This window comes from Canis lupus, chromosome 4 (genome assembly GCF_003254725.2).
Source record: "Canis lupus dingo isolate Sandy chromosome 4, ASM325472v2, whole genome shotgun sequence".
NCBI lineage: Eukaryota > Metazoa > Chordata > Mammalia > Carnivora > Canidae > Canis > Canis lupus.
In genome coordinates, this window is record NC_064246.1 from 50,519,480 (window position 1) to 50,543,618 (window position 24,139).

A 24,139-nucleotide genomic window follows, 5' to 3' on the forward strand; every position below is an offset into this window, starting at 1 on the left:
ACTTGAAATTCATTTATGAAGAATAGTGGAAAATAAGCCTAGAAAAGTAAAAGCTGAGGCTAGTGCAGGGGAAATGGCCTATTCTTATTACTGGAACATAATTCAGCCTGTTTTCTAAATGTTGGCCTTCCCAGTGACCCTTGGAGGATGCAGTTTGTTGATTCTGGTCCATAAGTCAGTAAGCATATCTTAACCCCAAAGAGTCATTACACACTAGCACTTGGCCCACTTTCCTTTGCTTTCACTAATACTGCCATTGACCTACCTGGGCTAAACTGGGAACGTTGAGTTGTTTTATGATTGCAGTAACTGATTTGTGTCAAAAAAACCTCTTCCTTCTTTCTGATTCTCTTTCACTTCCCCCATGGCTCATATACTATGGGTATTCAATAAATGTTTGAATATATGAGTGAATGAGTGAATGAAATGAATGAGAGACTGGTGTGCCCCATTTTGGAATGTTGGGATCTAGGACTATGACCATGTTTTCTTTAGTTGAGCCAAAGAATTTCCATATAAATAGTCCTATTCCTATGAATCAAAAGTTAAGATTTGTCCCTGGGGTTTTTTCTAATTGCTTTACAGAGAGGTCTTCCTTTACAGAGCAATCTTTACAGAGAGATCTTCCTTTATCTCCTCATCTATCACCTTTCTATATATATATTCTTCACATCACCCTATCCACTACTAACCTTATCTCAACAAGTGTTGATGGTGTACCTGTTGCCACAAGGTATTATGGGAAATACCCAGAGGAAGCTGGCAGTCTAGTAGAAAAAGCATAGATTCAGACACATAAAGGTTAATGGAAGCATTAGTGTGATGTGGGAGCACATAAAAAGGACACATTTTCATTGGCTGGGGTGAAAGGGTCTGTGGGGATTTGGTAGGCTTCACAGAGGAGGTGGCATAAAAAATATCTTAAATGCTTAAAATATTTAAATACATATATATGTATATTATATATAATAATCTCAATAGATAGATGATAGAGAGATAGAGTTGCACATTTCTCTTCATTCAAGCCATTAGAAAGCCCCAGTCATAAAATCTTTTTTTTCCAATTGAAGAGAAAGAAAAAAAAAGGGGGAAATCCTATTATGTCCTCTCCTGGTGGACAGATAGGATAGAGGGTATTCTCAATCTGGATAATTTCATATTTCCTTAGCTTGGAATTGGTTCTAGAGCAATTCTCAGTTCTACCACCAGAAAATATTGGGGAATATCTGTAAACATTTTTGGTCACCACATATGTCAGAAAGAGAGGGTGCTACTAGTATCAAATTAGTAAAGGCCAGGAATACTGCTAAACATCAAAGAATTATCCAGCCTGAAATGTCAATGGTGCCAAAGTTGAGATACCCTCGTCGTAAAATGCCTTGACTGCCTACCAACTAGATGTTTATGTAGATACCAGAAAAAAAGGAGGCAAGTGAGCCAATGACTATAAGGCAAACCTTTCATAAAATATAAGTCTTTTAGATACAATCAAATAAAAACATTTTTGGAGGCAAATAAAAGGTCAGAATGACAATATGATGTAGTTTAGTTTTTTTATGCTTCCTTGTTTGACCCACATTAAGAAGGGTGATGGTATCATGATAATGGTAATAATGAAGATTTCTAGGCATTGGGGCTTGTTCGTTTTTTTTATTAAGATATAATTGACTTATATCTTTTAGGTATAAAAGGTTAGGTTTAGGTTTTATAAAAGGTTAGGTTTAGGTTTTAGGTATATATGATAATTTGATATTTGTATATGTTATGAAATCACAATAAGTCTAGTTAACATCCATCACCTCACAGTTACATTTTTTTTCTTGTGATGAGAACTTTTAAGATATCTCTTAACAACTTTCAAATATACAATACAATATTATTAACTATAATCACCTTACTTATTTTTTTTAAAGATTTTATTTATTTATTCATGAAAGACACAGAGAGAGGCAGAGACATAGGCAGAGGGAGAAGCAGGCTCCATGCAGGAAGCCCGATGTGGAACTCGGTCCCGGGACTCCAGGACCATGTCCCAGGCCAAAGGCAGATGCTCAACCACTGGGCCACCCAGGCATCCCACCTTACTTATTTTTTAACTGGAGATTTGTACCTTTTGACCTTCTTTACCCATTCCCCCTTCCCCCATTCCCCCACCTCTGGCAAACACCAATCTGTCCTCTATATCTATGAGCTCAGTTTTGGGGGGCTTGTTTTTTAATTCCGTACATATGAATTTATTTATTTTATCAGGTATTTAGATTATAGAAAGTGGGAAAGGAACATAGAAAAGGAAATAGAGCCAAGGGGAGATCTTTTTTTTTTAAGATTTTATTTATTTATTCATGAGAGATACAGAGAGAGAGAGAGGCAGAGACACAGGCAAAGGGTAAAGCAGGCTCCATGCAAGGAGCCTAATATGGGACTCGATCTTGGGACTCCAGAATCACGCCCTGGGCTGAAGGCAGGTGCTCTACTGCTGAGCCACCTAGGCGTCCCCCAAGGGGAGATCTTAAATACTAATCTTGTCTTTGTGCATCAAAATAACACCATTTTTAGGAGAGCTGGTATGTGACATCAGAAGTCCCATGGTTAAAGCCTGCCTTCTCACTTTGCTAGCTGTATATCATTGGGGTAATCATCAGATCACCTCAACCTTAGTTCCTTCACTTGTAAAACAGAGATAATAATAATCCCTACCTGATAGAGTTATCACATGATTTAAAGGCAATAGCATCTATAAAATAATTGGTTCTTGGCATATAATAAGCATTCAATAAGTGCTGGAGCAATAATGATAAAAACAGGACAAAGAGGATTAAGTGAATTGATGATGGTGACAATGATGACCATGGTGCAAACGATGATGATAATTGGCTTTGAATTGCAATGATGTGAATGGTAGTCATGGCTCTGTTACTTACTACCCCAAGACAGTTGCTTTACTTCAGTTTCTGTTTGCACATCTGTCAAAATCTCCTACACTTACTGTGAGAACTAAATGACAGGTGCCTGGCACATTGTAAGTATTCAAGGGAGGTGGGTCTGGCCTGAAGAGCTGCAGAGTCACACACACTCCTCTCTAGAAGGGTTCCCCAGGCCTTTTCATTTATTAGTGGGGCTTGCATAGGTAAAGGGCTGAGTCAGAAAGAAATGTTAGTTAGGTGAGCCATGTCCACAAGCTAAGAAGAGCTGTACTGTAATGAATCAGAAGGGAATCAGAAACTCTTGAATGTGGTTAAAATAAGGGCCTTTTAGATTTGGCAGTTCCTGCCATCTCCTTCTGTCCTTGGGCTCTCCAAGCAGCTCCCTGAAGTGTCTACAGCAAGTCTTTCAAAGCAAGTAATCCTAAGAGCTTATCTCTGAAGATAGGAAGATCCACATGCCCCTCTCTTATAGCCTGTCTTAGGGAGGGAAGGAAGGAGCCCAGGGAACAGGTAGCTAGAAAGGGCAGGGTCACCTCCCCAGGAAGAGAGGAAGATGGACAGAGGATCCAAGGCCAGTGCCCAGAAGAAAAAGAGAACAAGGGACACTTGAGAAAGAAGGTCACTGGGAAGCCCCAGTGCAGGGACAAGAGAGGCAAACCTCACATTGCTGTCATCTGCCAGGTATGATTCAATAGACACCTGGGACTCACTGCCAGCAGGATCATTAGCTCTGAAACCCGCTGCCACTCATACCTGAAATGAGTTTGGATTTAGATAGCCTGCAATGAGCCGAGTGGTATGGATTGGAGTGAAGCACACGGCTTAATCAGGGGCATGAAAGCAGCTGACAAATTACAGCGTGATTTGTCATCATCTCAGGACTCGGCAAGTGTTTGTCCCTGAAAGAATCGATACCTGGAAAGAAAAGGACCATATTTTTAGAAACTCCTGGATGGGTAATTTATTTCAAGTGAGTGGAGAGTTTATTTATGTTGGCGCCCCCACAGATCCAATGGACAGTATATTTATACGAAGCCAGAAAATGCTATCATTTCTTCTAATCAATTTGCCCCTTTGAACAGCTGTACCTTGAAGCTTTCAGCAATAAATTCAGTCCCCACACTAAAAGCTCTACGCAGGAAACTATTTCTCACCCCACCTTTAGCATTCCTTTTTTCTACTACATGGCATGTTACATCTGCTAAAACTCTCCACCTGGATTCCGTCTTCTGGGACACAAATGAGATGGACTGGGAAGGTGGCATTAGCCCCATTCTACAGACAGGAGACCAAGGCTCAAGATGTAAAAGGAATATTAGCCCATGTGGGTAGAAAGCAAGATCTCCTCTCCTCTAGTGGTGCCCTTCCCCCATTGGCTGTAAGATTTTGCATAACTAGATATCTAATGCAAGAGAAATCATGGAGAAAAAAGGCAAGCATGCATCTGAAGTACTTTGCTACAGGAATGTTCGCTGGGGGGTAGTATGCGTTGAAAGTAAAGCACAAAAAAAAAAAAAAAAAGAAAAAGAAAATAAAGCACAGAGGGCCTCCAGTCAGACTTGGATTCAAATCCCACTCCTGGGACAGCTATTGGCAGCCTGCCTACCCTTCTGAGCCATGGTTTTTCCATCCCTAAAGAGGACATAATTAGTATTCCTACTTCATAGAATAATTGTAAGCTTAAAAATAAATAATATATGTGAAGTTCTCATCACAGCATCTGGCAGAAACAAGAGTACAGTAAATGCTGTTTATTGTGTTTTATTAGCTACAATTTCCACAGCATGTTCATAATAGAAAAACAAATTGAGACCATATAAATGTGCCATAGTGAGATGGTGAAATAAGTATGGTGGCCTTCATACAACAGGTTTCTATATAGGTGTTAATAAAACTGTATAAAAAATTAAAGATGTAAAAATTTCCAATATGTGTGAACACCATCTCATTTTTTGAAATTCATAAATCTGTGTGTGCCCACACATAACATGTATGTGTTTGTATATTTTTAAAATTATATGTATCTATTAAACCCTAGAAGTATTATATACACAATATTAATTCTGATTACCTCTAGGTGTGTAATTTATAATCTTTTCGATTATGTCTGTGCTGCCCAATGTGGTAGCCACTTGCCACATGTAGCTATTTAATTAAAATTGAATATAATTTTCAAATTAATTTCTCGGTCATACCTTCACATTTCAATAGCCACATGTGATTAGTCGCTCCCATATCCAACAGTGCTGACTTAGAACACTTCTATAATCACCGTAAATTCTATTGAATAGCGCTGGTCTGGAAACTCAAATCCAGACCTGCAAAGAACTGTGGGCTGGGCAGGACCCTCCCTCTCCCATGCCTCCAACTTTCCAGCATTTTCAGTGCATCTGCTTTGTCCTTCTTAATGAGGATTTCACTTTTCTTCTAACATTTTACAGCTATCACAGCATGACAAAGCGGGGATTGTCTTGATCCTATTGAAACTAGATCCTCTGACTTAATCACCTCCTGGTGTTCTCTCCCTCACAGGACGTACAGTTTGAACCTGAACATTTCTGCAATACCATTGTGTGTGAGAAACCAAACAACCACCTCAACAAATTTAAGGGTTATATGTAAGTACCTAATCCACCTGTGCTGTTGGTAACTATTTCCCCTGCAGCCAGAACACATCTTTTCTTGACATGGCCAAAGAGATAAGCATCTGGGTCCTGAGGACTTGTCTTTCTTTTTCCCATAAAGAAATGTTAAAGAAACCGAACTACCTTGGGAAACTTTTCCTTTTTTTCTTTTTCTTTCTTTCTTTTTCCTTTTTTAATTTTTTTCCAGAGTCGCAGTTAATTATCTTGCAGGGTTAAACTTACTAATTTTTTTTTAAGATTGTATTTATTTATTCATGAGAGACAGAGAGAGAGAGAAAAAGAGAGAAAGGCAGAGAAACAGGCAGAGGGAGAAGCAGACTCCGTGCAGGGAGCTGGATGTGGGACTAGATCCCAGGAGCCCAGAATCATGCCCTGGGCCGAAGGCAGGCACTAAACCACTGAGCCACCCAGGGATCCCCAAATTTGCTAATTTTTTTTTAAACCTCTGATGAAATAACATCAAAATCAAGACCACACTCTGATTTGGAAAAAGCAAGATTTCATTTAGGTCAGTTTTCTAAAAGAGCTTGTGTTGTACTGCAGGTAAGAATGGGGACTTTTGAGTTTGACAGACCCCAGTTTGAAATCAGGTTTTATCACTTACAAGCTGTGTGACTTCGAGTAAATTCATTAGCCTCTCTGGGCCTTGGTTTCCATATCTGTAAAATAAAGATTGTTAAGTCTACATCATAGGACTTCTGTTTTCTAAGAAGTGAGTCGTTTATCACATGCAGAGCCCATAGCACAGCAACCTGCACAGAGTAAACCGTCGATGGTGGCTGTGCTCTTGTAATTATTGTTATTCTTATGCCTCAACTTTAGTTTGGCCTGAGAACTTGACTGTAATTCTGTTCCCACACCAGACTACTGGTCTTAATGCACAGACAGACCAAAAAAGAGCAATGGTAACAATCAGAATACAAGCCCTTATACAGTGTTTTCATAGTTTCTAGAGCACTTACATGGAACGTCATCTCTTTTTCTCTGTACAACCACCCAGGGAAGTGGCTATTATGATCCCCACTTTCCAGACAGGGATAATCTAAGACTTTCCACATACACCCAAAGGTGTACAATAGTTACCAGATAATACCAGGATTTGAATCCAGGTCTTTCCACTCAAGCCCCAGTATGTTTTCCATTGTCATGCAGAACAGAGGTCGGCTCGGTAAGGTGATTTCTTTGACCGATCGGGCTTAAATAGTCTTCTTGGAAGGCAGATGTCTGTGCTTTCTCTTCACTTACATTTTCTCAGGCCTGATAGGATGTCATGAGGAACACTACGAGAGGGGAAAGGATAAGAACGATATAAGATAAATAGCGGCTTTTAAACACAGATTATTTTAAAATGCGCAGATTGCACAGATGGAGACAGGCAGAGAAGGGCCTGAGCTCCTGGCAAAGAGGAGGATCCACGGCAGGCATCTGTTCAGGTAGAGTTTGCCACCTGCCCCCGCAAAGAGGCCATCCCTATGCCTGAGGTTTGTGGATTTGGTTCATCCCGAGTTAGCTGTCAGACATTTTCTTGTTAGAGTCAAAAGAACTGCAAATGGAAAGGACTCTGTGATTCAGTGCAAGTGATGGGGCTCCTACTTTGGGAACCCTAGTGCTGTGAAAACCGCAGGTGAGGTGCTGTCTGTGGCCTGGGCCCCTGAGTCCTAGGATGTCCCATAAGTTAGATGTTCAGCCTTGGAAAAATCTCTCACCTTCTCTGGGCTTCATCTTTTTCTCCAGGAAGGGATAATCACCCTTCTAACTTCCCAGAAGTCTGAACAATCAAATAAAATGACATAAGTAAACTTAGTTTATAACCACAGTAAGGAATAATTGATATTAAAAGGTACATCGAGCGGCAGTATAGCACTCTGGAGCCAGACTTTGGACTCCAATCCCCATTCTGCCGTTTACTAGCTCTACGAACTTCCCTCAGTTTCCCTATCTCTGAAGTGACTATGATAACATAACCTATCTTACAGGGTTGTCATGATGATTACCTGAGCTAGTAAGTGAAACACAATTATAACCAGACCTAGACAAATGAGGTATTGAAGAACTAAAAAGAGAAAGGACCTAAGGGTTCAGATGCTTATTCTTTTTGTTCTCCCTAATGCTTCAAGGAAGTTATATTTAAATGTCCCGAATATCCCAAAGGAAGGCATCAGGATCCAATAAGGGCCAGACTCCAGGTGTGTGTTGGCCTCCGAAGTTTCTGGTGTGAGGTGGGAAACTGCAATGCCCCTGAAGCTAGAGCAAGAAAAAAAACTGTTTTAAGGAGCTGCTTCCCACACATAGCACAAAGGACTACCATCCCCCTCCTGTGAGGTCTGTTCATTTCATGAGAGACTGAGCAAGAGGAGGGTGGTAGAGGAGAGAGGCAAGTGAGAGATGTAGCTCCAAACAAGAGGAGTCTCGCCAGTTCACAGTGTGACGAGGGGTGGGGGGGTGGCACTGGTGGCTTCAGCAGACTTGCACATTCAGCCTCTGTGGTCTGGTCCCAGCAGTGAGGTGAGAGCGTGGGAATACTGCCTGAGGGAATACAGTGCAGTCTTTGTAGGGACAGAAGCCAGTTCCCCCACACTACACCATTCTGAGTGAGAAAACTGAAGCCATCGCTTTTTCAACAGAGCTCTGAATTCGAAGTGGGTAAATGATGACTTCCATAGGGATAGATAATTCTCTTTTAATGGTCCAGTCCCTTCCAGGCCTCCAAGGAGAATGAAGATCGTATTTGAACCTAGGGATTAGATGCCGAGTTAATAATACCCATAGCTCTTCTGAAACAGAGGGAGGAGAGGGACTGTGTTCACTCACCACTACTAATTCTGTGATGCTAACCAGTGATAGCCTAAAGAGGCCACCAAACCGTTCCCGATATTTTTTCATCTCCAGGGAGCATCCTGACCAGACAAGGACCGGCTTTGGCAGTGAGAGTCTTCTACTTCGAGGCTGCACCATCAGAAACACCGAAGTGGCCATTGGCATCGTCATCTATGCAGGTCACTGACTTATGCTGTGCCTTCCCCACAACCTCCGTCCTTTATCCCCCCTAAATCCACTTTCAGTCAGTGGGAATCCACAACAGTTCTGAGGGGTACAAGAAACTTCCCATTTCTCAGCTAAGCAAAGTGAGGCTAGAATCACAGCAGCTTACTTGGTTCACAAGACATGTACTTAAATTCCAAGCTAGCATCACTCATCTGAACAGAAAGAAGGATTCATGCTCGTTCACCTCTAATGGTTTTGTGACAGTAACTAAAGGCAGAATGAGCCTGAGGAGTAATCTCACCAAGTTTAACAGCTCCACCTTTTTGTGAAAGCTGTGCCTCATTTCTTCACCTATGCAAATGGAAAGAACATTTTGCTCAGCCTCATAGTGTACTCATGAGGATCAAATGACCCAACACATGAAACAAATTATGTCTAACACAGTGAGTGTTCAGTGGGTTTTAGTTGTTGCTTCTGTGGTCATGTGTTTATTCATTTTGAGGTACTCTAGCTCTCCTTTCCACTTTGCTTTTGCTTTCTAATGGAAAAAAAAAAAAGATAACAGCACTTCTCACGATGAATCTGAAGTCTTAGAGGGCCGTCTTGAGACTGCTGTATATCCAGTACTTAGCACCTAGCACTCGGAGGTTGCTCAATAAATTTCTGTCGTTACAACAACAACTGCAAACTCCTTCCTCTGTAGAGAAAGCACAGTCTCCCTGGAGTGTCTACCTTTACTGGAAGACCCTAGATTATCTTTTCCTGGACCTTTCACTCATTTGGACATTTTGAAATATTTTGTTATTTTCTTTGATTTGATTTGTTTCTAAATTCACAGAACCCCACTTTTAATGGATATGGAAGAGCATTTAAACATCAATCTACCCAAAGTTTCACTTTTTGGAACTGTCAAAGAAAAAAAAAAGTTTTTAAAAAAATAATGTCCCAGTCTAGCTAGCTTTCCCTACCTTGGTGGAGGGGGATTGTGTTTGTCAGTTACTCTTTTCAAGGGTCTTTGGCAACGGAGTTCAACGCATTCTGGTAGACCTACTAATGATAAACTCTGAAGCAATCCCCACCCCACCAAAAAAAATCCCACATCGGCCTGGAGTTTTCTTCTCTTCCTGATCAGAAGCAAAACTCTGAGTGAGTGATGAGCATAGTAAATGAGGGGGCAGGTTTGGGAGAGAGTGAATCATGACCCCGAGGAGTTAGGCTGTCTGGGAGTGAAATCTACTGGTTGGCTGCATGTTCCTGAGCATGTTGGTTAAGCTTTCAACACAAGAGGACTAATAATTCTCACCTTGTAGGGTTATAAGGTTCAAATGAGATTGTGAAAGGGGCTTAATACAGTACCTGCACATATTAGGCTCTCAAAAAGTGTGAGCAAAAATAGTGCTAATTGTTTTAGTATAATTATATAGAACAAGGGGTTCTCAACTTTGGCACTATTGACATTTTGTTCTAGATTGTTCGTTGTGGTCAGGGGCTGTCCTGTAGAATGTTTAGCAGCATCCCTGGCCTCAAGATGCCATTAAGATGTAACAACTCAAAATTTCTCAAGACATTGCCAGATGTCACCTGGGGAGTGAAATCACCACTGGTAGAGAACAAATGGTCTAGAGTCATATACTCTCCTCTGATAATACAGATGGACAAAACAGAAGCACCTCAGGGCAAGGACCCAAAGAGGCCAAAATGAGCCTTCCAAATGAGAGATCCAGAAGGAAGAGGTCCATCACAGCAAACATTGATTGAGCCCCTATTGTGTATAAGGAGGAAATTTAGATACTTTGTGCATATTAAATCACTCTTCTTCCCCAAACACACACACAACTATTGTCTCTCATTCTTCATATGAGGAATTAAGGTACAAAGGGATTAATTCATCCAAGGTCATTTGTTTCCTGAGGTTAATTTCTTGTAACCCAATGTCAAGTCTCTACAGAGCCAAGCTCTGGCTGACTGTAGAGACCACATTCCAACCATTATACTATACTGCCTTCCCTGTCAGCCTGTTTACCTAAAAAAAAAAAAAAAAAAAAAAAAAAAAAGAGGGATCTCAGAAGGTAAGGAGCAGGTGGGTGAAGAGAGAGGTCTGAGGACCCCTGACGTGAGGTAAGCCTGAGGCAGGTGGGAAGGCCATGGTGCCATCAGTGCAGTCAGCCTGTGCTCATTGCTGTGGAAATCTTCCTCACAACTACAGCAACTTGAGTCTGATTAATAAGCCCAGAGTTTACTCGCTCCTACTGTTTTGTTGCCACTTTAAAACCACAAGGCAACCAACTAAAGAGCATTAAAGCCATTCACTGCTGGTGCTGATATATTGGTTTTCTTTCATTTTACACAGCAAATATGTGGTGCTTCTTAATTTTCTGAGTAATACAGCATTGTGGTTAGGTTTAGCAGCCCCAAAGGTAGGCTCTATCTAAAGGCAAAGTCTCAGCTTGGCTCTCAGCTCTTAGTTTTATGGCCTGGAAACCATGAATTGGTAGAAGGAGAAAGAGCAGGAATCAGAATCCTGGGTTCTCAGTATGGCTCTGATGTTATGGCTCTTCCCCCTTAGGCAGAGCCTTCTACTCTTTGGTTCCCACTCTCCAACTGGAACAAGGGTAACTGGATGAGATTGGTAGTTTTCAAATTATTGTTGTTCTCTCTTTGAACAAAAGTTTATGCAGAACTCCAAGATAGGTGACGAGTGACTCAAAGTGATGCTGGGGTAGAGGCCTTTGGCCCCTTCCACTTATATACAAATGACACCAACACCTTAGACAAAGAAACTAGAATGAAAACTACTGGCCTCAAGCACTGTCCTGCCACAGGGCCTTGGCATATACTCTTCCCCCAAAACCAAGTTCTCTCAACTCATCTCTCTCCCTTCAGATCTCCCTTATATGTCACCTCCTCTGAAAAGCCTTCCCTGACCATGTTCTCTAATATCATCTCTTACTTATCAGCCCATTGTTTATTTCATGGGGCTTCTTACCAACTATAATTATTTATTTGTTTTCTTGAATATTTTCACCAAAATGTGAGTCACCTTTGTATCCTAACATTAGCCCATAACAGTTCCTTTGTGCAAATTAGAAAAATAGTCCTTGCTCCAGACAGCTTACTATCACTTGGCAGAAATTTATCATGATAAACCTACAAATCTACAACAACCACAAAATGAAGAGTGTTTCTAGAGTTGTGCAGTGTACAACCTGTGCTTAGTAGCTCTGTCTGTGTGCACCACAGTGTCTGGTGTGGAAGGGATGCTCAGTAAACATGTGGTGACAAATTGTGTGAGACCTCTACAGCTGTTCTCAGCAATCTCCCTGATGCAGGAAAGATTTAGGTTAGAAGAAGCCTCTTTTCTATTGTAAGCTATTGTGAGAGCTAAGGATATGATCCAGGCCAGAGGAAGAAAACATAAGCTAAGGACTTATTACCTCATTTTCTCCCAAAGGCCATGAGACAAAAGCCATGCTGAACAACAGTGGCCCACGGTACAAACGCAGCAAGATTGAGCGGCGCATGAACACAGACATCTTCTTCTGCATTGGGCTCCTCTTCCTTATGTGCCTCATTGGAGCTGTAGGTATGGAATGTTCTGGAAAGAACAAGACCACAGTAATCTTCTGTTTCTTTAGGGAAGTTGTTTCAGCTTTCTGAGTCTTGATTTCTTCATCTATAAAATAGAGTTAATAAAAAATAAATCCCACCCTATATTTTAATAGGATATCAATCAAATAAAAATGTTTGTGGGGGCACCTGGCTGGTTCAGTTGATAGAGCATGCAACTCTTGAGCTCAGGATCCTGAGTTCTAGCCCCACATTGAGGATGGAGATTACTTTAAGAAAAATGCTTATGAAAACCTGCTGAAAGTACTTAGTGCTCTAAATATTGGGAACATCATCTATCATTTATTTCTCCAAGAAATACTTACTGAACCCAAGCATTCTCTTAACATAAGAAAATAAAAGATGAATCAGTCTGAGGACTGGTCCTTAAAGAGCTCATAGTTTAGAAGGAAGGAGTCTAACACATGAACAGAATTGGTATAATCTGTCCTACACAGGGAGGGCTGCATGTAAGAATGTCTTAGTTGTCTATTTTTGCCATAAAAAGATAACAAAAATTTAGCAGTTTAAAATAATACTCATTTATTCTGTTACATCACTGGAGGTCAGAAGTCCAAAATTAATTTCATTGGCTTAGGTCAGGTTGTCAGTAGGCCTCACTCCTTTTGGAGGCTTTGAGGGAAGACTCTGTCCCTTGTCTTTTTCAGCTTCCAGTGACACCTTCCCATTTCTTCAAAGTCAATTGCTCCAATCTCTGCTCACACTTCCTCTCCTTTTTCTGTAGTAGTATCTTCCTCTGCCTCTCTTTTATAAGGGCAGTTATAATTATATCATTGGTCCCACCTGGATAATCAAGGACACTCTTCCCCACCTCAAGACCCTTAACTTAAATCTCATCTACAAAGCTCTTTTGCCATATAAGATAGCATATTGATGGAGTCAGGGAATTAGGACGGGGACATCAGAGGAGGCCATTATTCACCCTACTGTTGGTAATATGAGAACATCAGAGGAGGAAGTCTTTTTTGAAGAGGCGGATGGAGCTGATTCCTGAATGCAGTGGGCATTCACTACAGGAGGTAGGTGGCAGAGGCAAGATAGGAAGGGAGCTGTGAAAAGACAGAGGTCACTCTTAGCCCCAGGAACAGCACAAGCAAAGCACAGAGGTAGGAAAGAATCATTTTATGCAAAGGAGCATTTGGCTTTTTGGTGTGACAAGAGCAAAGCCAAGCATGGAGACCTGATCAAAACTAGTCTGTGACCAAGTTCTATAACTGCTAAGTGTAGAAAGCTGCAGGAGGTATAGACTCGAATAATCTGAGCCATTTCAGTTAATTCTCAGAGTGTAAGCAAAGAGGGATACTTGCTCTTGCCCATTTATTCCAAGGATGGTCCTCAGTACCCCAAAGGAGACCCTAAAAAGAACCAGGGACAATCAGAAGGAAAAACTCATGTGCTGAGTCCAGAACCCCCTGCTGACCCCTAACAAGTGGGCAACAATGGTGTTTGCTCTTTCTTGGTCAGAAATTGTGCCTATCACTGTTCTTGGAAAATTGTGTCTGAAAGGATAAGACCTCCTAGGGCCCAGGGAGGTTTTGTGTGCCACCACAGAGGGGATGATGTGATTTAGTCTTGTGAGTAGCCTGGGGTTTTTAACTATGCTTCCCAGACGTGTCTAATGGCACTCCAGGTGAGGGTGGCTCACAGTTGGAATGAGAACACCCAGAGGGCCAGGGAAGCAGGGAAACAACACCATCCACATGTGGCCACCTCCATGCCCTCAGAGACACTGCAAGAGCTGTTGCCTCTGCTTCAGAACAGGTTTTTCAGGGAATATCAGAGCTGGAAAGGACATTTCAGATCATCTCACTGTGTCTCCAGAGAAAGGAAGTTAATGATTAAAAGGTCACACAGTGAGATAAGGTACAGGCATACCAAAATCTGCTTGGCAGATTGCCCAAAATAATAAATTGAGAAAGTAACAGGGAGAGGCAGAGTTGTATGCTGAGAATCACAACTCAGACACAGCGACAGGCCTGTGGTGCTACCTAATTAAAGCACAGCCTCTGCTATGAAAACTTTCAAATGAGTGCCATTTAAGAGTTCTCTATCACATGCTTACTTGGACTGTGTAAAGATGATGCTTCTTTTTTCTTTGCCCAGAATGCCCTCCCTATGCCTTTCCGATCACCTGATACCCTCCTGGTCTCCAGGACCCCTCAAGGGCTCCTTCTCCATGCAGCCTTCCCTGACTCCCTTTAAGGCCGGTGGTCCTTACTCTGAATCATGTATTTGTCCCTTAGTTATTTGCTCTATAATATTACCTCCAAATTACTTCATGTCCGTAAGTCTCCTTTCTTTTGTCATATATGATGGCACTGGACCCAACCTCCTGGGCAAAGAAGCATCTTGGGGATAGGACAGCATCTGCTATGCTTTCTATTCCCTATAGTTCCTACCCTGGGGCTGAGAGCATTATACACATTCAGTTATTCTATTTTCACAGTAACCCTACAGAGGAGGTATTATTACTAACTGACAGATGAGAACATTGAGATTCAGAAAGTTCTGTTGCACTTACTCTTATTAATCCTCACGTGATGGATGTTGTTATCCCCATCTGTGGACAAGGAAATGGGGCTCAGTCTGCATTTGGAGATGTTGCCATGAGCTAGTTCTCTTAGCATTCTACACTCTGCATGGTCCTCTTACACTGTGTGGGATTTGTCCCTTTACATCTGGTGTCTGACTTAATGGGGACCTCCTCAAATACAAGAACTGAGACCGATCCTTCCTCTTCCAACATTAATAAATGGCAACAGGAAGGATTGAGTGAACAGAGATATTGGTGGATAGATGTGTGGATGGATGAACTGTGGATGGATGGATGGATGGATGAACGGATGGATGAATGGATGGATGGATGGATAAATGAATTGTGAAAGGGTGGATGGGTAATGGATGGACGGGGATGTGCATGGAGGAAGAAGAGGGGCTAGCTTACAAGTCTATCAAGATCCTCAGCCCTGCACTTTTCACCACACAACTGAAAAGAACTTGCATCCCTTTTCTCTTTCCAGTGCCTGTATAACAGGACTTCATCAAAATATAAGTAATCAGACAGCCCAGGTGGCTCAGTGGTTTAGCACCTCCTTCAGCCCAGGGCATGATCCTGAAATCCCGGGATCAAGTCCCATGTTGGGCTCCTTGCATGGAGTCTGCTTCTCCCTCTGCCTGTGTCTCTGCCTCTCTCTCTCTCTGTGTGTCTCTCATGAGTGAATAAATAAAATCATACATATATATTATATAATATATATATGCTAATCTCCTCTGGGTAAGACAGACTTTAATGCCTATCAAGTGATTGAAATGTAGGGTATGTAAAGGACCCCTTTAGACAAATATACACACATACACACACAGAGACTATATAGAACAAGGATGGGCTCCTCTAAAGCTCACTCACTTTCAGGAATAAACTAAGGGCTGATATAATAGACCGATATAGAATCAAGTGAGGATTCTGGTTCATCTCTGGTTTTGCCCCCTCTCAGGTCACCGCCTCTGGAATGGGACCTTTGAAGAACACCCTCCCTTTGATGTGCCAGATGCCAACGGCAGCTTCCTTCCCCTTGCCCTTGGGGGCTTCTACATGTTCCTTACGATGATCATCCTGCTCCAGGTAGGAAGCCTTCCCTAGTTAGGGGCTCAAGAAGACCTGTGGCCAATACCTACACAACTTTGTGAAATTAAGAAAAAACAGTGCTGGCCCCAAGAAAGAACTAACTGAACTAAGATGAGAAAATTGGCATTGCTTTCTTGTGATCCTTTGAAAGTACTCACATTTGGGGCACTATCAGGACCAGCCCTACCTTGTAGAAAGAACATTGCCCCCCAGATAAGAGTGAAGGAAAACATTATTCAGGCTTTTAAGAGTAAGATTACAGTAGTGATCCAAGTTTACCTGTCCCTTTGCCAGATATAATAGAACAGGTAAAATCCTAATGACCTGGGAACAAAAAGAAGATAAAATAGCTCAGAGAGCTGTTAAGTCCTAAGGATTGGGAGAAAGAAACCACAGTTTAGTGTTTTAACATCTGCTAGAGGGAGAGGGGGAAAAAGACAACTGGCCCTGTGGAGGAGAAAACACAAAAGCATAGAACAAACTTACAAGGAAGGGGCAGTATGGAATAAAAAGATGAATAAATTCTTCAGGCTCTATAAGAAGTTATAATCAATGAAAAGATGAGGAAAGTTGCCGTTTTGATGAAGCCCCATTTACATCAATTTATTGTAGTATTTGAGGGTGTTTTGTTGCCCTCTTTTCTGGTGAACTTTTTTCAGTTCATTCATTCATTTAGCAAAGCAATCCTTTTTATTTTTACCTTTTTAAGATTTTATTTACTTATTCATGAGAGACACAAAGAGAGAGGCAGAGACACAGGCAGAAGGAGAAGCAGGCTCCCTGTGGGGAGCCTAATTCAGGAGCCTAATTCAGGACCCCGGGATCTTGCCCTGAGCCAAAGGCAGCTGCTCGACCACTGAGCCACCCAAGTATCCCCAGATACTTTTCAAATTTGAGATGGACCATACTCTTCCTCTGCACAGAACCCTCCAGTGGTTTCACATCCGCTCAAAGAGAAATGCACAGTCCTTATGGCAGTGAATGTGGCCCTGTGAGGCCCTTGACTTTCCCACTGGCCTCATCTCCTAGTAATGTCCTGCTCATTCATATAAGACCTGCTTACTCTTTCCCCTCAAATACCCAGCCTGCTCCTTCCTACTGCTGTCTTTGCCCAGAATGCTCCTCTTCCCACAGATAACTTCCTGGTTCACACCCTCATTTCTTCAGATTTCTGCTCAAAGGTCATAGTTCATAAAAGAGTCCCTCCCAGACCCCACCTTCTACCCTCCCGACTTCTTTTTTTTACTGCCTGATATATATTTCTTTATTTGTTTACTGGAATATGAGGTCGTCAAAGCCAGGGATTTTGTTCTGCTTGCTGCCATCTCCAGGACCTAGCACAGCAAGCACTTGGAATATATTACGTATGGAATCAGGGACAGTAATGAACAATGGGTCTCAATACATATAAAAGTGAGCAACAATACATATAAAAGTGAGCAAAAAAGTCTCTGTGCCCTTGGTGGCATAGAGATCTGAGGGGCATCAGGAAACTCTGGACAGAGGCACTAGAGCTCCTTACCCCCTAACCACTCAGTCATTAAAAAACCAATGGTGAATTGAGTGCCTACTCCATACGAGACCTCCCTGAGTAAAGAAGGCACCTATTTTTCAAATTCCCCTAAGAATTCCAAGTGAAGCATGAAATTATTGACCTTTAGTTTCTCAGAGAAAGTCCATCATGTGAGCTGACTTCAGCTTTCCATTAAATACCTTTGCTACCCACTGGTGAGAGTTCTGAGACAGGGAACTGGTCTTGTCTCTGACTCTTTGGGACTCAATCTCCCTACAGGTGCTGATCCCAGTCTCCCTGTATGTGTCCATTGAGCTGGTAAAGCTCGGGCAAGTCTTCTTCCTGCACAATGACCTTGACCTGTACGATGAAAAGACCGATTTATCCATTCAGTGTCGAGCCCTCAACATCACTGAGGACTTGGGCCAGATCCAGTATGTCTTCTCTGACAAGACGGGGACACTGACCGAGAACAAGATGGTCTTCCGGCGTTGCACTATCATGGGCAGCGAGTATTCTCACCAAGAAAATGGTATGAGGGTTCCCAGGTGCCCTCACTACTCTTTCTAAATGAATTACCCTGCTCTCCTAAAAGAATAGTAATAAAAGACATTTTCCTGGTTCCCCACAGAGGTTTCCTGGCTCTGTGGCAGGTTGCTTCCTATATCTCTGTGGGCTTCCTTGTCCTAGATCAGTTCTGTCCTTATTGCCTATAAACTTTCCTTTGTTCACAAAGGCTATCAGCCATCTCCTGTGTGGTAGCCCTCCAGTCGGTCTTTGTTGCCATTTACACAGGATTTTTTTCCACCAGTAATGGACTGGGGACATGTCCAAACTATGAACCAGTTATACAGTGAAGAATTTTGGGGGTCACTTTACCTGACATGTGAGGACAGGCCTCAGTGTAGATGCATGATCAGATTCAATATACCCAGGAAAAGCCTTCCATGTTAACTGATCTTTTGGATTTTTACTGAGGCAGAGCTTTGACTTAGGGAGTATGGCTGAACAATGCCTGGATTGTCATCACACATGGATTGAAGGTGGCCTATAAAGCTGACCTGATTTCCTCAGCAGCCCTCCACCATCACCACCACAAACACATCATACACACTTTCTAACTAAGAGAAGAAACGCTCTCAAGAGAACAGTGTTCATTCTTTTAAGTGGGAGGAATGGAGAAGAAGAAAGGGGGAGATATTAGGGGTAGCTCAATCACATTTGCCATGGTGGTAACCATCATTTCAATGGGAGCTTCTGATCTCTTCTAAATAATAATGACAACTACCATGACAGGTACTTAGAGTATGCCAATCTATTTGACACATTATTTCATTAAGTCTTCAAAACAACCCTATAACTTTGGGGGGGGGGTTGTGTTTGTTTTTTAATTGTTTTTTTTTTTTTTAAAGATTTTATTTATTTATTCATGATAGTCACAGAGAGAGAGAGAGAGAGAGAGAGAGAGAGAGGCAGAGGGAGAAGCAGGCTCCATGCACCGGGAGCCCGACGTGGGATCCGATCCCGGGTCTCCAGGATCGCGCCCTGGGCCAAAGGCAGGCACCAAACCGCTGCGCCACCCAGGGATCCCTGTTTTTTAATTGTTTTAATTTTATTTATTTGACAGAGAAAACATGAGTGGAGTTAGGGGCAGAAGGAGAGGCAGAGGGAGAAGCAGACTCCCCACTGAGCAGGGAGCCTGACACAGGGTTTAATCTCAGGACCCTGGGATCATGGAACTGAACCAAAGGCAGATGTTTAATAGACTGAGCCACCCAGGTGCCCCTTAGGTATTTTTCTCTTTTTTCTCCTAATGGAGAAAATCGGGACATGAGTTTAGTCAAAGGTCAGTCACAGAGCTAGGAAGTATTAGAGCTGGATTTGAATCTGTGCAATCTGATGCACCCCACTTTCTCCCGTCAAGGTAGCCCCATTGCCCATGCTCCAGAGAAGCAGAGTGCTCTTACTCTGTGCTCTTTCCTCTACCCCTAAGGGATCCCCCCAGACCATGACTTGGCCAAGGTATGACTGGTGCAATAATAGGACTCCTTTCTTGCAGCCAAACGACTGGAGACCCCAAAGGAGTTGGACTCAGACAGTGAAGAGTGGACCCAATACCAGTGCCTGTCATTCCCAGCCCAACGGGCTCAGGGCCCAGCAACACTGAGGGGCCAAGGATGGGCTCAGCCTCTGAGGAGGTGCCATAGTGCCCAGGTACCCATCCAGGGCCACTCACGACAGAGGTCTATAGGGCGCTGTGAAAGTTCACAGCCTCCTGTGGCCTTCAGCAGCCCCATTGTAAGTACCTTTTACTCTTTAAGTCGCAAGTGTCCTCTTTTAGGGATAGACAGGAGGGGGATCTGGGATATGAAAGAGAAAAGACTGTATAAACCCTGAAGAGCTCTCAAAATGGCAGCCCTTGGTCTTATTTGCAATCTGCATATGTGTTTTGTTGGGCACATACAATTCCTGTTCATTTTAAATGTTCACGCTTTAAAAATTGGGAGATATCAGATAAACATATAAATTTCTAGCATTTCTTTTTAATAAGGAATTGGAAAATTTCTCCACACTAAGCCAACATCTCCTTGTGGCAACAATTGGCTTGAATGATAGAGTTGATGCTCCTTAGATTGGGCATGTAGTCTTCTGTTCATCACAGACTATCCCCCTTCTCTGTTTAACCCCATCACTGAACTGAGAGCCAGCAGCATGTCCGTATTGCATGGTTTTCCAAACTACAGTGAAAGGAAAGAGAAATAGTTGTTATGCTGATGTTTCTATAAGGTAGAAAAATAAGATGGGCCTTAAGGCTTGCAGGTTTCAAGAGTAATGGAAGAATATACTTTTTGTGATAATCAAAAAGAGTCTTAAATAGTTATAAAGCAAACATCTGTGTCAAAATTACCCAGCACACTTCATCCTGTCCCCTGTAGGGATTCAACTTGCAGTGTTGGTCTGGAACTTTTTGCATATGGTTTCTTCACATTTGATCCAAGGGTATAGCTATCACCAAATCTTTAGCATGTGAAAAAATTGAGTTTCTTCCCCAAGATTACACAGCATTCCCTGAAGGCAAGGCTAGAACTGGAGTTTTCGGACTCCTGTCCCCTTCTACTTTCTCTAGAATCTTCTGCTCTTAGAGAAAAGGCCACAGGGAGCCCTGGCTATATTGAACAATACCCACATCTTCTAAGAGAGGACTGTAGTGCTATTATCCCATTATTAGAAAATTAGATTTTCAAAACTATCCTCATAATGAATTTCCTTCCAATTTTTATTTTCTCCATTAATATACACATAACTACATATATTTAACATTTTTGCAGTCATTGTACCTACAAATTAAAGGTTCTGGGGTTTTTAAAATCTGAAAAAATATCAAAACTATTTTCCATGTTGCTACCTAGTTTTCATAACCTGGGACTGTGTTTTCTGACCGTGACAAAAAGGAAATTCTGTGAATCTGTGTTCTGGGTTATTACTTATTTAACTTCAGGTGAGTACAAAGTTGAGTTAACTCTCTTATGTTACTACCATGCACAGAAATGCAATATTAGCAAGGATGAAACATTAGCCATGTTTTAAGACATATGATGCTCATAAATACACAAGATCGTTATCCATCAATGCCTTTAGGAACAATTTTTTTATTTTTTTATTTTCTCAGGGTAGATAACAGGACATGCATATTGTTGCATCTATCTCTTCTTCAATTTAATTTTGTTCCCACTGAATGTACTGCTCTTCCCCTAGTTCTTTACCTAAATATTTGAACACTGCATTTAGTGAATTCTCACCAGGCACAGATTCTAAGTCTTGCACTGGATGTATCTTTTGGCACCTTCCAATTCTGGATGTCATGGGCATCCCATGTGCCTGAGAATGTCTCTCCCAAGATACACAGAAAGAAACAGGAAGCTTTCTTTTATAGATTTCAGTTGGGATGCATAGATCTGCTCCCCCTTGTTCAGCCTAACAAATCTTAGTAGCCCAGAAAAACTGCCAGCCAGTGTAACTTTCATTCAGGGCCTATCACTAGGACCTACAACTGTCACCAGCTGTCCTAAAAGTTAAATAGCATGATGTTTATGCTGACCTGCAAGGTCCTTTCCAGCTATAAATTAGGTGCGTTTGGGGTCAAATGTCCCAGGTTTTCATCTCAGCTCCATCATCGTCTCTGAGACTTTGGTCAACCTACTGAGTTAGAACCTCAATATCTTCATCTTTTAAAAGGCTTATTATTCTATGTCATGAGTTTATTTTGAGGACTTAATTCTTAAAATCACATATTCTAGATAGATAACTAGGAGAAGTCTTAAATGATCTTTCTTAAGGAAAGCTGTATGCCTTCCACAAATGTTCATATCTGATTACATTGAATGGGAAATGAGAGTTTTCATAAAATGCGATGTCAAGCCCTCTCCCCTGAGATTCTGGTATATTTGATCTAGGGTAGGCTTAGACATTCATCTGTTTTATTTTTGATGATTCTACTGAGCAACCAAGATCAAGAATCTCTCTAAGCCTAGCACTATGCCACTAGGAAATAATCTTCACTTGGCTCAAATAGGCATCTTCTATAGCTTGAGAGGCATTGGCTAAAGGGGGCTCTGATACTAACCTATAAAATATTTGTAGCTGGAGTATAAAATCCTTGAATTAATTCATAGAGAATATCTATGGCAGCCCCAGGTGGACCTCCTGGCTCCTGCCCCCACCAACTCTTGCCAAACTCTCCAAGCTTGCATCCTCTTCCACCTGCCCATCTGGCATCCAGTCGGATTGGATAATAATCTCTTGGCACCACCAATTCTTTACCTTCCCTTTGTAAATCAGTCAGAACTTGCCTCTAAAACATCCACAATGTGGGGATCCCTGGGTGGCTCAGCGGTTTAGCGCCTGCCTTTGGTCCAGGGCGTGATCCTGGGGTCCCGGGATCAAGTCCCGGGATCAAGTCCCGCATCGGGCTCCCAGCATGGAGCCTGCTTCTCCCTCCTCCTGTGTCTCTGCCCTTCTCTCTCTCTCTCTCTCTGTCTGTCTATCATAAACAAATAAATAAATCTTAAAAAAATAAAAATAAATAAAATAAATAATAAAACCTCCACAATGCCAAATCCTGGCAGAGCAAGCACCCTACCACATTCTAGAGAAGCCGGTTGTCGGTGTCCTTGGAACTTTGCCCTTACCCAAAATAAAATGATCATCAAGGCTAATAGCAACAAAAGCTGGCTTTTTTTTTTTTTCTTTTACTACAAAGAACAAGGAAGCCATGGTTAATACTGCCTAATTGGCTGCTATAAAATCTGTGGCTTTAGGGTGGGGATAATACACATAGGAGAGTAATGAGTTCTAAGCCAATGTTTAAGAGTACTAGCAGATGGAAAATGAAATGCCTTTTTTTTTCCCCTGGTGTGTAAGAAGCCAAGATTTAAGCAGAGAGTCTTTGTTTAGAAGTGCCACTTACAAAAGGTTTTCCAGAACCATCAGACCAAAGAATATCTTCCTAATCATGAAATTTGCATTGGGGCCACTTAGGTTCCTCCAGATGGCACCACCACTTCCTTCTTGTGGGCATGGCCTCTCCCACCTGTCTGGAGAGAATGCAATAGAGAAAAGTAAAGGAGGTGTCTTTGGCCTCTGCCTTCTTTTCTTAATCTTGGTCTTCCTTCCTTTCTTTGAAAGAGATGTATACAACATTCCAGTCTGCTCCAAGCTGGTGGGGACAGCCCACAGATACACACTCCCACTCAAAAGTTAGATAAGAGTCCCGATTTAATTAGCCAAGCATACAAAATCTTTTTGGAAGTCATGTGACTACACAGGGCAGGAACAGATGAAGCCTATGTCAGCTGTGCCTCCCTTAACTTCCAGGGTACCAGAAGGTGGCACACAGCTGCAATTACCCTGTTCACAAGGAGTGGAGCTTTGCAAAATCTGGAAAACTCCCTTCTTGTTAGACCTCTTAGTTTCTTTCCTTGGGACTTACACCCCTTTTCAGGAAAGCTGATCTTAACAATCCACATGCTTCTATTTAAACAAATATTTGTTAACATTGAGTTCCCTCAATTCTTTCTTGAATGAAAGGCACCTCAATGTCACAACCTCAACCTGGGCAAAAACATCATTTTCCTAAACCACAGTTCAGCCTCTAGCTCCCCAGGAACCAGGAAAGCTTGTTTTCATGGTAGTGACATAACCACATAGTTAAGTAAGTCATGGGAAGTCATTAAAGGTCAAATGGTAAAAAGTAAGTCTCTTTCCCTTTTCTGTTCCCCACAACCCCAGTGACAACCATTATTTGCAGTTCCTTGTGTATGTTCCAGAATTGTTTCACCTATATAGGAGCATACAACTATGGTAAACACATAAGCACATCCTTTACTGCAATTAAGAGCATGCCCTGCACATTATTTTGGACTTTTGCTTTTTACCTAGTGAATCTAGGGGACTATTTCATATATGTAGACAGACAGATGTTCAATGGAGAGCTCCCTCATCTTTTTTTTTTTTTTTTTTTTTTTTTTTTTGGTGACTGTTAGAATTTGTTGAATGGCTGAGCCATTGTCTGTTTAGACATGTGTATTTTTCTATAGTATTCATTCTTCAAGCATAATTCCTAAATGATATGTAACTTTTTCATTTCAATTGATACTTCCCAAGAGGTTGCATTAGTTTAGACACTCACCAACAACAAATAGAAGGGCCTGATTCTGTTCACTTCTGCCAATTCTGTGTATCTACTCAGTATCTACCTTTCTTTGGAATAGCCTGGTATTTATTGTCAAATATCGAGTAAGCATCCACAACATGGCATATA

General features: G+C 41.9%; 1 protein-coding gene across 10 annotated transcripts in view; it reads left to right on the forward strand.

The window, feature by feature from the left end:
* The window catches only part of ATP10B (ATPase phospholipid transporting 10B (putative)), a 313,614-nt gene that overhangs the window by 242,028 nt on the left and 47,447 nt on the right, over positions 1–24,139 (forward strand). For all 10 annotated transcript variants that reach the window (XM_049109180.1, XM_035715175.2, XM_049109178.1 and 7 more), the window contains 6 exons: positions 5,457–5,542; positions 8,459–8,565; positions 12,006–12,137; positions 15,676–15,803; positions 17,599–17,851; positions 19,379–19,617. In XM_049109180.1, coding sequence (XP_048965137.1) covers positions 5,457–5,542; positions 8,459–8,565; positions 12,006–12,137; positions 15,676–15,803; positions 17,599–17,851; positions 19,379–19,617 — 945 coding nt within the window. The remainder of the gene's footprint in view (positions 1–5,456; positions 5,543–8,458; positions 8,566–12,005; positions 12,138–15,675; positions 15,804–17,598; positions 17,852–19,378; positions 19,618–24,139) is intronic.